The 15,295-nt window shown below is 49.0% G+C and overlaps 1 protein-coding gene across 6 annotated transcripts in view; it reads right to left on the bottom strand.

Moving 5' to 3' along the window:
* LOC147116742 (fatty acyl-CoA hydrolase precursor, medium chain-like) overlaps positions 1-14,938 on the bottom strand; it is a 54,204-nt gene extending 39,266 nt beyond the window's left edge. The window contains exons 1-3 of one of the 6 annotated variants that reach the window (XM_085991876.1): positions 14,778-14,938; positions 5,855-6,056; positions 1,917-2,058 (exon numbers count right to left, since the gene is read on the bottom strand). In XM_085991876.1, coding sequence (XP_085848002.1) covers positions 1,917-2,058; positions 5,855-6,056; positions 14,778-14,853 — 420 coding nt within the window. In that variant the 5' untranslated portion in view covers positions 14,854-14,938. Of the gene's footprint in view, positions 1-1,916; positions 2,059-5,854; positions 6,060-7,385; positions 7,456-8,496; positions 8,630-10,255; positions 10,347-14,777 lie in introns of those variants that run through there. The other 5 variants (XM_085991873.1, XM_085991874.1, XM_085991875.1 and 2 more) reach the window with 5 other exon arrangements.
* Between the last annotated feature and the right edge of the window lie 357 nt (positions 14,939-15,295).

Raw genomic sequence — 15,295 nt, forward strand, 5'->3', positions numbered from 1 at the left:
TGATCCAGGCGAGAGTGCAACCCACTGAGCCACGGTGGACACCATAGATCCCATGAGGGGTGGGAATGTCGGCTGATTTCTCTCCTTCCTAAATCAGAGGTACTGAGGCTAACCGTAGCATAGGCTGGGATCAGCTAGCTCAGCACTGGTGGGGGATTGAACCTGGGACCTGTGCGGGTCGGTACCACACCCATGGACTGAGACTGGCAGCTCGGTGTGTGGGGGGTGTGGTGACCATCGCCTCCCATTCTCTCAGCCCGTGGCACAAGATGCCGGACAGTCTCTGGAGCAGGACCGTACCTTGCTGGCCCCGATGTGGTGTACCGCAGGGATCGGTGCTGGGGCCCTTGCTGTTTGTGGTGTACATTAATGACTTAGATATCAATGTAGGAGGTATGATCAGTAAGTTCGCAGACGACACGAAAATTGGTGGAGTGGTAAATAGCGAGGGGGGAAGCCTCAGGCTACAGGGCGATATAGACGGGTTGGTCAGATGGGCAGAACAGTGGCAAATGGAATTTAACCCTGACAAGTGTGAGGTGATGCATTTTGGGAGAACTAACAAGGCAAGTTCGCAGCGTCCATGGGATCATGTGGGCCATGGGGAGCCAATCACAGAAGGGAATCTCCCTTCATACACTTGACAGGAAGACCTGTCAAATATATGAATGGAGATCACCCCAGAAACATAGTAAAACTTTAAATACATTTTTTTTTTTAAATCACATTTTTCTAATGACTTGAAATTACAATAAATTAACTATTTTAAACAAAAATTTTAATTTTTGAAAAAAATAATTGAATGGTAGGACCCTAGGAAGGACAGAGGATCAGAGGGACCTTGGTGTGCATGTACAGGAAACTTTGGTTTATCCGGAGGTTGTATGTCCGGAAACCTCGATCTAACGGCAGAAATCAGCAGCCGTTTTGGTTAGGTTTTTTTTCTTCTCCTAGCATTTTTTTTTAACAGTCAGGCTCTGGAAAGCATCTCTGTAGCATAGCAACAGCTTCAGAGACACTTCCAAGGTACAGACCGAGTGTTTACAAGCTGTTGCTAAGCAACAATGTTTGTTGTCCGATACGGAGATGAAAACCTCCGTATCCTTCAACATTAGCGCTATCCAGAAGTTTTGATAGATCGGCAGCAGCTCGGTCCCGTCGGTGCCGGATATCGCGAAGTTTCCTGTACATAGATCCCTGAAGGCAGCAGGACAGGTGATTAAGAAGGCATATGGGACACTTATATTCTATGCCTTGGCTAATGAAGGCAAGAGCAGGGAGGTTATGATGGAGCTGTACAATCGCTAGTTAGGCCACAGCTGGATTACTGTGTGCAGTTCTGGTTGCCACACAATAGGAAGGATGTGATTGCATTAGAGAGGGTGCAGAGGAGATTCACCGGGATGTTACCTGGGCTGGAGCGCTTCAGCTATGAAGAGTGACTGGACAGGCTGGGGTTGTTTTCCTTAGAGCAGAGAAGGCTGAGGGGGGACCTGATTGAGGTGTACAAAATTAATAGGGGCATCGATAGGGTAGATAGAAAGGAACTTTTCCCCTTAGTAGAGGGGTCAATAACCAGGGGGCATAGTTTCAAGGTTAAGGGCAGGAAGTTTAGAGGGGATTTGAGGAAAACTGTTTTCACCCAGAGGGTGGTTGGAATCTGGAACTCACTGCCTGAAAGGGTGGTAGAGGCAGGAACCCTCACAACATTCAAGAAGCATTTAGATGAGCACTTGAAATGCCATAGCATACAAGGCTACGGACCAAGTGCTGGAAAATGGGATTAGAATAGACAGGGCTTGATGGCCGGCGCAGACATGATGGGCCGAAAGGCCTCTTTCTGTGCTGTATAACTCTATGACGCTATGATGGTTCTTCACAGGTCCGGGAAGGGTTAAAGTCAACGGTGTACTCACGGGAAGTCTCTTGTTCCTGTCCTTTGGTCCGACAGGTGTGTGCACGTTCAGGTACAGGCAGTCCTCACTGAACGTGCCGGACTGCACAGATACTCTGATCAAATCTTTGAGCAGATCCACCATCTTTACATCTTGTAGACACCTGGGATGTGGGACAGAGAGAAACAGTCTTGTATGTAAATAGCACTCTGAAATATTAGTGAGTGAGGCAGTGTGGTGGCGATGGGACTGGACCAGCAACCCACAGGTTCTGAGTTTAAGTCCCACCGTGGCAAGACTGAATTCAGTAAATCAAATAGTTATAAGCTGCCAATCTGGTTGACTTTTTTTAACGCCTTCCGGGATCCTGGGCTGGGCAATAAATCAGCCCCTTCCAGCACTGGCTGCAAATAAAACATCTCGAAGTGCTTCACATCTGTGGACTAGTGACTGTTGCCACTTTCTGAGCACAGAAATGCGATTTATGTCGAGTTAATTTGCTGGTTGCAGGAGGAATGTTGACCTGAGATGCCTGAAGAAGCAGATCTTATCCGAAAGACTCCCTCAGTACTGCCCTTCCAACACTGCGGCGCTCCCTCAGTACTGCCCCTCTGACAGTGTGGCGCTCCCTCAGCACTGCCCCTCCGACACTCCCTCAGTACTGACCCTCCAACAGTGTGGCGCTCCCTCAGTACTGTCCCTCTGACAGTGCAGCGCTCCATCAGTACTGCCCTTCCAACACTGTGGTGCTCCCTCAGTACTGTCCTTCCTACAGTGTGGCGCTCCCTCTGTACTGTCCATCCAACACTGCGGCGCTCCCTCAGTACTGACTTTCCGACAGTTCAGGACTCCCTCAGTACCGACCCTCCAACACTGCGGCGCTCCCTCAGTACTGTCACTCCGACAGTGCAGCGCTCCCTCAGTAGTGACCCTCCGATAATGCATAGAAACATAGAAGATAGGAGCAGGAGTAGGCCATTCGGCCCCTCAAGCCTGTTCCGCCATTAATGAGATCATGGCTGATCATCCAAATTCAGTACCATGTCCCTGCTTTCTCCTCATATCCCTTGATCCCTTTAGCCTTAAGAAATATATCTAACTCCTTCTTGAATATTTTTAATGAATTGGCCTCAACTGCCTTCTGTGGTAGAGAATTCCACAGGTTCACCACTCTGTGGGTGAAGAAATTCCTCCTCATCTCTGTCCTAAATGGCTTACCCCTTATCCTTAGACTGTGACCCCTGGTTCTGGACTCCCCCGCCATCGGGAACATCCTTCCTGCATCTATTCTGTCTAGTCCTGTTAGAATTTTATAAGTTTCAATGAGATCCCCTCTCATTCTTCTAAACTCTAACGAATACAAGCCTAATCGACCCAATCTCTCTTCATACGTCATTCCTGCCATCCCAGGTATCAGTCTGGTGAATCTTCGCAGCACTCCCTCCATGGCAAGAACATCCTTCCTCAGATAAGGGGACCAAAACTGCACACAATACTCAAGGTGTGGTCTCACCAAGGCCCTGTACAACTGGAGCAAGACATCTTTGCTCCTGTGCTCAAATCCTCTCGCTATGAAGGCCAACAGTTTCCTTAGCGTTCTTAACCGCCTGCTGCACCTGCATGCTTACCTTCAGCGACTGGTGCACAAGACACCCAGGTCACGTTGCACTTCCCCTTTTCCCAATCTATTGCCGTTCGGATAATAATCTGTCTTCCTGTTTTTGCCACAAAAGTGGATAACCTCGCATTTATCCACATTACACTGCATCTGCCATGCATCTGCCCAATCTGTCCAAATCATACTGGAGTTTCTCTGCATCCTCCTCACAGCACACACGCCCACCCAGCTTTGTGTCATCTGCAAACTTGGAGATATTACATCTAGTTCCCTCGTCTAGATCATTAATATATATTGTGAATAGCTGGGGTCCTAGCACCGATCCCTGCGGTACCCCAGTAGTCACTGCCTGCCACTCTGAAAAAGACCTGCTTATTCCAACTCTTTGCTTCCTGTCTGCCAACCAGTTCTCTATCCAAGTCAGTACCTTACTCCCAATCCCATGTGTTTTAACTTTGCACTCCAATCTCTTATGCGGGCCCTCATCAAAAGCCTTCTGAAAGTCCAAATACACCACATCCACTGGTTCTCCCTTATCTATTCTACCAGTTACATCCACAAAAAATTCCAGTAGATTAGTCAAGCATGATTTACCTTTTGTAAATCCATGTTGATTTTGTCCGATCCTGTCACTGTTTTCCAAGTGCTCTGCTATTACATCTTTTATAATGGACTCTAGCATTTTCCCCACTACCGATGTCAGACTTACCGGTCTGTAATTCCCCGTTTTCTCTCTACCACCTTTTTTAAATAGTGGGGTTACATTAGCTACCCTCCATTCCATGGGAACTATTCCAGAGTCTATAGAATTTTGGAAGATGACCAGCAATGCATCTACTATTTCTAGGGCCACTTCCTTAAGTACCCTAGGATGTAGATTATCAGGCCCTGGGGATTTATCGGCCTTCAATGCCGTCAATTTCCCCAACACCATTTCCCTACAAATACTGATTTCATTCAATTACTCCTTCTCATTAGACCTTATGTTGCCCGACATCTCTGGAAGGTTATTTGTGTCCTCTTTTGTGAAGACAGAACCAAAGTATATATTTGATTGGTCTGCCATTTCTTTGCTCCCCATTATAAATTCCCCTGAATTTGACTGCAAGGGACCTACGCTTGACTTCACCAATCTTTTTCTCTTCACATATCTATAGAAGCTTTTACAGTCAGTTTTTATGTTCCCTGAAAGCTTACTCTCATACTCTATTTTCCCCATCTTAATTAATCCCTTTGTCCTCCTTTGCTGAATCCTAAACTGCTCCCAATGCTCAGGTTTGCTGCTTTTTCTGGCCAATTTATATGTCCTCTCCTTGGATCTTATGCTATCCCTAATTTCCCTTGTTAGCCACGGTTGCCAAACAGGGATGAACAAATTCTGTAGTTTATCCATGCGATCTTTAAATGTTTGCCATTCCCTAATCAACGTCAGCCCTTTAAGTAACATTCCCCAATCCATCCTACCAAACTCGCTCCTCAGACCATCGTAGTTTCCTTTATTTAAATTCAGGACCCTAGTCTCTGATTCAACTACTGTACTTCACTCTCCATCATAATGAAGAATTCTATCATATTATGATCGCTCTTCCCCAAGGGACCTCGCACAACAAGATTGCTAATTAATCCTTTCTCATTACATAATACCCAGTCTAAGATGGCCTGATCTCTAGTTGGTTCCTCGACATATTGGTCCAGGAAACCATCCCGTATACACTCTAGGAATTCCTCCTCCACAGTATTGTTACTAATTTGGTTAGCCCAATCTATATGTAGATTAAAGTCACCCATGATAACTGCTGTGCTCTTATTGCACGCATCTCTAATTTTCCATTTAATGCCATCCCCAACCTCAGAATTACTGTTTGGGGGTCTGTATACAACTCCCACTAACGTTTTCTGCCCCTTGGTATTCCTTCAGTACTATCCCTCCGACAGTGCGGCACTCCCTCAGTGCTGTCCCTCCGACAGTGCGGCGCTCCCTCACTACTGACCCTCCGACAGTGCGGCGCTCCCTCAGTACCATCCTTCCGACAGTACGGCGCTCCCTCAGTACTGACCCTCTGACAGTGCGGTGCTCTTTCATTGTCAGCCTGGAGTGGAGTCTTTGTTTATTGGTTATAAAATTATCGGACACGGGGAAAAATCACCCAATCGGGTAATGAAGAGTTTGTTTGCTTTCCGAATGGCCGTGGGAAGGTGGACGCTGCGAGGATGGCCGTATCGGGCGACCAATGGCAGGAGTGAGGGGGCGGGGCGGTTGGAGGTCATGTGAGAAACCTCCGGGAATTCTGTCCACCCAGAGTCGGTGCCCCGAGCCCATTCCCAAGGCCGCCATTCTTACTCTGCAGTGTGGTTGGTTGCCTGCCTGGTTCCAGTCCATGGCTCCGCCGCCTGGGGTGCGGAGAATCTCAAGGGACCAACTGGCGGCTTCGCAAAAGGGATGGCGAGATAGTTATAGGCGGCTTTGGGAGTCCCCTTCACGGACACACGCTTCCCCTCCAGCGGCCCATACTTTGTGACAACGACTGGAGGCTCTTCCTTGTCTTCTGAAAGAAAAATGATTCGTCAATGGCACAGATTTCACTTTCTGAACCCCCTCCCCGTCCTTTTTATTTACTATTAGGTGTCAGCCGTGGCTCAGTGGGCAGCACTCTCGCCTCCGAGTCTGAAGGTTGTGGGTTCAAGTCCCACTCCAGAGACTTGAGCTCATAATCCAGGCCGACACTCCAGTGCGGTACTGAGGGAGTGCTGCACTGTCGGAGGTGCCGTCTTTCGGATGAGATGTTAAACCGAGGCCCCGTCTGCTCTCTCAGGTGGATGACACTATCTTGAAGAAGAGCAGCTGCGTTTCCCACATTACAACAGCGACTACACTTCAAAAAGTACTTCATTGGCTGAAAAGTGCTTTGGGACGTCAGGTGGTCGTGAAAGGCGCTATAGAAATGCAAGTCTTTCTTTTTCTCACCTTCTCCTCCCCTTTTTCGCTCTATTTTTCCCACCTTTACTGAAATGCCTGTCGATCTCCGATCCTTGATATAAGGTAAACCCCCAAAACATCAGAACCTGCATTTTCCCTGCACGGATACTGAGGAGCTTGCTGATTATTGCCACTGTTTTCTGTTCTTATTTCAGGTTTCCAGCACTTGCAGCTGTTCCCTTGGGAATGTGACTCAGCTGCTGTCTCCTCCTATTGTGCGGCAACAAACCTCGCCCTTCATACAAAGGTCAAATAACTTGGGGATAGTCCTGGAGGTTGCAGATTGGACTCGGGCCAATTTTGGAAGAACTAGGCTAAAGGAACATATGACAACCTCTTTCAGTACTTTGGCAGCGAGAGGGCTGACAGGGAACTATAGACGTACGGAATAGTAAATATTCTGAATGATAAACTAAATATTGGGCAGGCTGAAGCTATTGTCTTCGGTCCCCGCCACAAACTCCATTCCCTAGCCACCGACTCCGTCCCTGTCCTTGGTAAATGTCTGAGGCTGAACCAGACTGTTCGCAACCTTGGTGTCGGATTTGACCCCGAGATGAGCTTCCGACCACAGATCTGCTCCATCACCAAGACGGTCTATTCCCACCTCCCTAACATCATAGAAACATAGGAGATAGGAGCAGGAGTAGGCCATTCGGCCCCTCGAGCCTGTTCCGCCATTTAATGAGATCATGACTGATCATCCAAATTCAGTACCCTGTCCCTGCCTTCTCCCCATATCCCTTGATCCCTTTAGCCTTCAGAAATATATCCAACTCCTTCTAGAATATATTTAGTAAGTTGGCCTCAACTGCCTTGTGTGGTAGAAAATTCCACAGGTTCACCACTCTCTGGGTGAAGAAATTCCTCCTCATCTCAGTCCTAAATGGCTTACCCCTTATCCTTAGACTGTGACACCTGGTTCTGGACTCCCCCGCCATCGGGAACATCCTTCCTGCATCCAGTCTGTCCAGTCCTGTTAGAATTTTATAAGTTTCAATGAGATCCCCTCTCATTCTTCTAAACTCCAGCGAATATAAGCCTAATCAACCCAATCTCTCCTCATACGTCATTCCTGCCATCCCAGGTATCAGCCTGGTGATCGCCCGACTCCGCCCCTGCCTCAGCTCATCTGTTGCTGAAACCCTCGTCCATGCCTTTGTTACCTTTAGACTCGACTATTCCAACGCACACCTGGCCGGCCTCCCACATTCCACCCGACATAAACTCGAGCCCTATTTATAAAACTTACAATCCCACATCTTAATTTTATGAATTAAATCAACTTGTCCGACCACTTTTGAAAGAGTCTGAATCCCCAAGTCTTTCCGCTCCTCCAACTCCTTTTAACTTTTTACCATTCGCTGCCTATTTCCTCTCCTTATTCATCCTATTGAACTGTATCATAGAATCATAGAAATTTACGGCACAGAAGGAGGCCATTCGGCCCATCGTGTCCGTGATGGCCGGAGGAGAGCTCTCCAGCCTAATCCCACTTTCCAGCTCTCGGTCCGTAGCCCTGTAGGTTACGGCGCTTCAAGTGCATATCCAAGTACTTCTTAAATGTGATGAGGGTTTCTGCCTCTCCCACCCTTTCAGGCAGTGAGTTCCAGACCCCCACCACCCTCTGGGTGAAAAGAGTTCTCGACTCCCCTCGAATCCTTCTACCAATTACTTTGAATCATCTGCCATGTCTCTGCATTAAATTTCACCTGACGTCTATCTGCTCGGTCTGTCTGTGTCCCCATTTACAGATTAAACAACTCGACACAGACTCGACCCTTGGTGAACAACAGGAGCTGGATTTCGGAGCTCTGCTCCCAGCTCAGGGCTGGTTAGAAAGAGTTCATTAAAGGCTGCACTTTGAACACAGTACCTGGCTATCTCTAGGGGAGGGGCGAGTGCTCTAACTCTGGAGATCGGTGCACAGGTCCAGCCTGCCACCTCCCCCAGCCCACAGCCCCTGACTGCAGGTTTGGTCAGTTAGTCCCCACCCTGTCACTTACCTGCCCCCGAACCCAGCCGGAGCCCCAGCGCCAGGACTGCGACCAACGCAAGCAACATCCGCCCGGATTTCCACATATTCCTGGCGCTGCAACAGCTCAGTGAGAGTGGCAGCCCCGCTCCCAGCCGCGATCACCCAATATCTGGGCTTTAGGGAGCGTGGGGCAAATGAGAGATCTGGACCCGGGCAAACAGTCGGTGCCTTTGGAGACTCGACTTCTGGTGCGGAAGTTGGGAGACGGTTCCTGAAGCTATTGCCCAAGAGCCGGTGATTGACAAAGACAACAACAAATGTGTTGCAAGAGGGAAAAGGACAGGGGACTGGCAACTGGCCATCTACCCAGCCAGACACTCCAGCCAGCCCATGCAAAGCCCTGAAACATAGAAGATAGGAGCAGGAGTCGGCCATTCAGCCCCTCGAGCCTGCTCCGCCATTCAATGAGACCATGGCTGATCATCCAAATTCAATACCCTGTCCCTGCTTTCTCCCCATACCCCTTGATCCCTTTAGCCTTAAGAAATATATCTAACTCCTTCTTGAATATATTTAATGAATTGGCCTCAACTGCCTTCCGTGGTAGAGAATTCTACAGGTTCACCACTCTCTGGGTGAAGAAATTCCTCCTCATCTGTCCTAAATGGCTTACCCCTTATCCTTAGACTGTGACCCCTGGTTCTGGACTCCCCCACCATCGGGAACATCCTTCCTGCATCTGGTCTGTCTAGTCCTGTTAGAATTTTATGAGTTTCAATGAGATCCCCTCTCATTCTTCTAAACTCTAGCGAATATAAGCCTAATCAACCCAATCTCTCCTCATACGTCATTCCTGCCATCCCAGGTATTAGCCTGGTGATCGCCTGTCCCCGCCCCTGCCTCACCTCATCAGCTGCTGAAACCCTCGTCCATGCCTTTGTTACCTTTAGACTCGACTATTCCAACGCACACCTGGCCGGCCTCCCACATTCCACCCGACATAAACTCGAGCCCTATTTATAAAACCTACAATCCCACATCTTAATTTTATGAATTAAATCAACTTGTCCGACCACTTTTGAAAGAGTCTGAATCCCCAAGTCTTTCCACTCCTCCAACTCCTTTTAACTTTTTACCATTCGCTGCCTATTTCCTCTCCTTATTCATCCTATTGAACTGTATCATAGAATCATAGAAATTTACGGCACAGAAGGAGGCCATTCGGCCCATCGTGTCCGTGATGGCCGGAGGAGAGCTCTCCAGCCTAATCCCACTTTCCAGCTCTCGGTCCGTAGCCCTGTAGGTTACGGCGCTTCAAGTGCATATCCAAGTACTTCTTAAATGTGATGAGGGTTTCTGCCTCTCCCACCCTTTCAGGCAGTGAGTTCCAGACCCCCACCACCCTCTGGGTGAAAAGAGTTCTCCTCAACTCCCCTCTAATCCTTCCACCAATTACTTTGAATCATCTGCCATGTCTCTGCATTAAATTTCACCTGACGTCTATCTGCTCAGTCTGTCTGTGTCCCCATTTACAGATTAAACAACTCGACACAGACGCGACCCTTGCAGAGCAACAGGGGCTGGATTTCGGAGCTCTGCTCCCAGCTCAGGGCTGGTTAGAAAGACTTCATTAAAGGCTGCACTTTGAACACATTACCTGGCTATCTCTAGGGGAGGGGTGAGTGCTCTAACTCTGGAGATCGGTGTACAGGTCCAGCCTGCCACCTCCCCCAGCCCACAGCCCCTGACTGCAAGTTTGGTCTGTCAGTTCCCACCCTGTCACTTACCTGCCCCCGAACCCAGCCGGAGCCCCAGCGCCAGAACTACCACCAACGCAAGCAACGTCCGCCCGGATTTCCACATGTTCCTGGCGCTGCAACAGCTCAGTGAGACTGGCGGCCTTGCTCCGAGCCGCGATCACCCAATATCTGGGCTTTAGGGAGCGTGGTGAAAATGAGAGGTCTGGGCCCGGGCAAACAGTCGGTGCCTTTGGAGACTTGACTTCTGGTGCGGAAGTTGGGAGACGGTTCCTGAAGCCATTGCCCAAGAGCCGGTGATTGACAAAGACAACAACACATCCGTTGCAAGAGGGAAAAGGACAGGGGACTGGCGACTGGCAACTGGCCATCTACCCAGCCAGAAACTCCAGCCAGCCCATGCAAAGCCCTGAAACATAGAAATTAGGAACAGGAGTAGGCCATTCGGCCCCTCGAGCCTGCTCCGCCATTTTAATGAGATCATGACTGATCATCCAAATTCAGTACCCTGTCTGTAGTGTATGTGCCTTTAAGTCAGAACTACTTTTACAGCTCCTGTATACTGTAGTACCGGCAGTGACCACACCTGTATATTAGCTTTGCGCATGCCTCTGTATCCCCAGTCTTGAGACTACCCTCCTCCAGTAAAGACCTGTTTATTGTTAATGTACAGCATCCGTGTGATTATTTAATAACAGCATATCCACTGAACCACGGATCTAACAGTGGCGACGAGTGTCGATTTGAATCTACCTGCAACATAAAAAAAAAGTCGAGGCCAGGAACACGGGCGTCGACCACGAGCAACCGCCCAGCAGTCAGGCAGAGATTGAACTTTGCAGGGGAGGCGGTGGAGAGCCGGGCTTGGTTCCCCAGCCACGACGAGCAGCAAGAGACCGACGACAGGTCCAGCGCAGACCCTTCCCGAGCAGCGGCGGCTGGAGCCAACCGACAGCGGAGAGAAAGCCGAGCAGCGTCGACGGGGTAAGACAGAGGGTGAAGAGCGCAGGGCGCAGCCGGGGATTGAACACCAAGCGGCGTCGAGAAAAAGAAAACAAACCGGAGAGAGAGAGGGTAAAGAAACAGCCGGGTTCTAGACTGAGCGGCGTCGAAAAATATAAAAAGAAGAACGCACAGAGCACAGCCAGGGCTCACGGGCTGAACAGGGTCCACGGGGCGAAGAAAGGGGAGCGCGGGAGACGCCACTGAGCCGCGGAGAAGAAGAAAGAGCGCGGGAGACGCCATTTTTAGAAGCCGCAGCGGAGAAGAAGGGCGAGCGCGGGAAAGAAGGAAAGTGCGGGAGATGCCATTTTGTGCCAACGGGGAAGAAGGGGAAGCGCGGGAGACGCCATTTTTGACAGTTAACTCACACCCAGGGATGCCGAAGAGTGGCAGTGTCTCTACGTTCAACAATGAAGTCGAAGATTGGGCGACATATGTGGAACGTATTGAGGTGTACTGCAGGGCGAATGAAGTGCCAGATGCTAATAAAGCACTGGTTCTGTTAAATTCCATGGGTGCAAAAACTTATGGGTTACTGCGAAATCTAATAACCCCAGAGAAGCCGGTAAACAAGAATTTTGAAAGCATAGTAGAAATCCTACAGGACCACTTAAACCCCACACCGCTGCTGATAGCAGAACGAGTTCCATAAAAGGAACCAACACAAAGACGAAAGCAATGCTGAGTACCTAACGGAACTGCACAAGCTATCGAAACACTGCCAGTTTGGAGCGGGACTAGCAGATACGTTAAGGGACAAGTTTGTGTGTGGGCTACAAAGTGAAGGAACCCAGAAACGGCTTCTATCAGAAAAGGACCTTACACTGGACAAAGCTTTCAGTATGGCAGTATCACACGAAGCAGCTGCAAGGGGCGCTGCAGAGATACAAAGGAGACCACAAGAATATGGCACCAATGAAATGTCCTATGGAACAGGGAAGTGCTATCGCTGCGGCAGAACAACACATGACCAGAAAGATTGTTGGTTCAAGGACCAAGTGTGCAGGCAGTGTGGGAAAGCAGGACACATAGCAAGAGTCTGCAGGTCTGGGAAGAAAACCAACAGTAAGAAATCTCCACAGGAGAAGTACAAAAAGGTACACCAGGTGATGGACAGTGGTTCAGACGAACAGAAAAGTGACACAGACTCCAGAATCAAGGAGCTGGGTTGTCTGAAACTACATAAGGTAACAGAAATGGAGGATCACCAGACTATCTGGGTTACACTCAAGATAGACGGAGTCCAAGTGAAAATGGAATTGGACACAGGGTCAGCTCTAACAGTCATAAATCAAAGAGACTACGAGCGGCTATTTTCACACATACTCTTGAAAGATACAGAGATTGTCTTGAAGACGTATATGGGGCAAAAAGTCTACCCCAAAGGAAAAATAAGGGTGAAAGTGACGATGAAATTCCACTACAGCATAAGATGGACAATTTCTTATTAGCCTACCGAAACGCGACACATGCAGTTACCAACCAGACCCCGGCCATGATGTTCTTTAACCGAAGGTTGAGATCTTGTCTGGACTTGCTCAGACCAAATGTGCGAAGAAATGTTGAGGACAAACAATTCCAGCACATCAATGAGAAGCCAACAAGGAGCTTCAATGTAGGGCAACCAGTCTTGGCCCGTGACTATCGAACAGAGAAATGGCAACCCGGAACGATATGTACAAGGCAGGGGCCATTAATGTACACAGTGGATGTCGGGGAGAACATTGTGAGACGCCACGTCGATCAGATCTTAGCGTCACAGGAACGCGTCAACCCCATGTCTTGAGTACCTGGGGATGAACCCGACATACCGGTAGCATCTACCTCAGACCCAGTAGCAGTGGAACCCGACGAACTACCCGATGAAAAGGGGTCAGAATCGCCTCTGCACCAAGAACAAGAACCTCCGGAAAGGCGCTATCCCGAAAGGGTCAGGAAGCCGCCCCAAAGACTGAATCTATAAATGGACTTTTGTTGTTTAATGTACATGTTGAAATGTTAATTGTTATTTGAATATTAGGGGTACTACTAATCTAAAAGGGGAGGAATTGTAGGGTATGTGCCTTTAAGTCAGAACTACTTTTACAGCTCCTGTATACTGTAGTACCGGCAGTGACCACACCTGTATATAAGCTTTGCGCATGCCTCTGTATCCCCAGTCTTGAGACTACTCTCCTCCAGTAAAGACCTGTTTATTGTTAATGTACAGCATCCATGTGATTATTTAATAACAGCATATCCACTGAACCATGGATCTAACACTGTCCCTGCCTTCTCCCCATATCCCTTGATCCCTTTAGCCTTAAGAAATATATCTAACTCCTTCTTGAATATATTTAATGAATTGGCCTCAACTGCCTTCTGTGGTAGAGAATTCCACAGGTTCACCACTCTCTAGGTGAAGAAATTCCTCCTCATCTCTGCCCTAAATGGCTTACCCCTTATCTTTAGACTGTGACCTCTGGTTCTGGACTCCCCGACCATCGGGAACATCCTTCCCACATCTAGTCTGTCCAGTCCTGTTAGAATTTTATAAGTTTCAATGAGATCCCCTCTCATTCTTCTAAACTCTAGCGAATATAAGCCTAATCAACCCAATCTCTCCTCATACGTCATTCCTGCCATCCCAGGTATCAGCCTGGTAGACGCCTGTCCCCGCCCCTGCCTCAGCTGATCAGCTGCTGAAACCCTCGTCCATGCCTTTGTTACCTTTAGACTCGACTATTCCAACGCACACCTGGCCGGCCTCCCACATTCCACCCAACATAAACTCGAGCCCTATTTATAAAACTTACAATCCCACATCTTAATTTTATGAATTAAATCAACTTGTCCGACCACTTTTGAAAGAGTCTGAATCCCCAAGTCTTTCCGCTCCTCCAACTCCTTTTAACTTTTTACCATTCGCTGCCTATTTCCTCTCCTTATTCATCCTATTGAACTGTATCATAGAATCATAGAAATTTACGGCACAGAAGGAGGCCATTCGGCCCATCGTGTCCGTGATGGCCGGAGGAGCTCTCCAGCCTAATCCCACTTTCCAACTCTCGGTCCGTAGCCCTGTAGGTTACGGCGCTCCAAGTGCATATCCAAGTACTTCTTAAATGTGATGAGGGTTTCTGCCTCTCCCACCCTTTCAGGCAGTGAGTTCCAGACCCCCACCACCCTCTGGGTGAAAAGAGTTCTCCTCAACTCCCCTCTAATCCTTCCACCAATTACTTTGAATCATCTGCCATGTCTCTGCATTAAACTTCACCTGACGTCTATCTGCTCGGTCTGTCTGTGTCCCCATTTACAGATTAAACAACTCGACACAGACTCGACCCTTGGTGAGCAACAGGAGCTGGATTTCGGAACTCTGCTCCCAGCTCAGGGCTGGTTAGAAAGACTTCATTAAAGGCTGCAATTTGAACACAGTACCTGGCTATCTCTAGGGGAGGGGTGAGTGCTCTAACTCTGGAGATCGGTGCACAGGTCCAGCCTGCCACCTCCCCCAGCCCACAGCCCCTGACTGCAGGTTTGGTCAGTCAGTCCCCACCCTGTCACTTACCTGCCCCCGAACCCAGCCGGAGCCCCAGCGCCAGAACTGCGACCAACGCAAGCAACGTCCGCCCGGATTTCCACATGTTCCTGGTGCTGCAACAGCTCAGTGAGACTGGCCGCCCCGCTCCCAGCCGCGATCACCCAATATCTGGGCTTTAGGGAGCGTGGTGAAAATGAGAGATCTGGACCCGGGCAAACAGTCGGTGCCTTTGGAGACTCGACTTCTGGTGCGGAAGTTGGGAGACGGTTCCTGAAGCTATTGCCCAAGAGCCGGTGATTGACAAAGACAACAACAAATGCGTTGCAAGAGGGAAAAGGACAGGGGACTGGCAACTGGCCATCTACCCAGCCAGATACTCCAGCCAGCCCATGCAAAGCCCTGAAACATAGAAACATAGAAGATAGGAGCAGGAGTAGGCCATTCGGCCCCTCGAGCCTGCTCTGCCATTTAATGCGATCATGGCTGATCATCCAAATTCAGTACCCTGTCCCTGCTTTCTCCCCATATCCCTTGATCCCTTTAGC

The sequence above is a fragment of the Somniosus microcephalus genome, chromosome 6 (genome assembly GCF_052327205.1).
Source record: "Somniosus microcephalus isolate GS21.2 chromosome 6, FLI_Smic_1.0, whole genome shotgun sequence".
Lineage (NCBI taxonomy): Eukaryota > Metazoa > Chordata > Chondrichthyes > Squaliformes > Somniosidae > Somniosus > Somniosus microcephalus.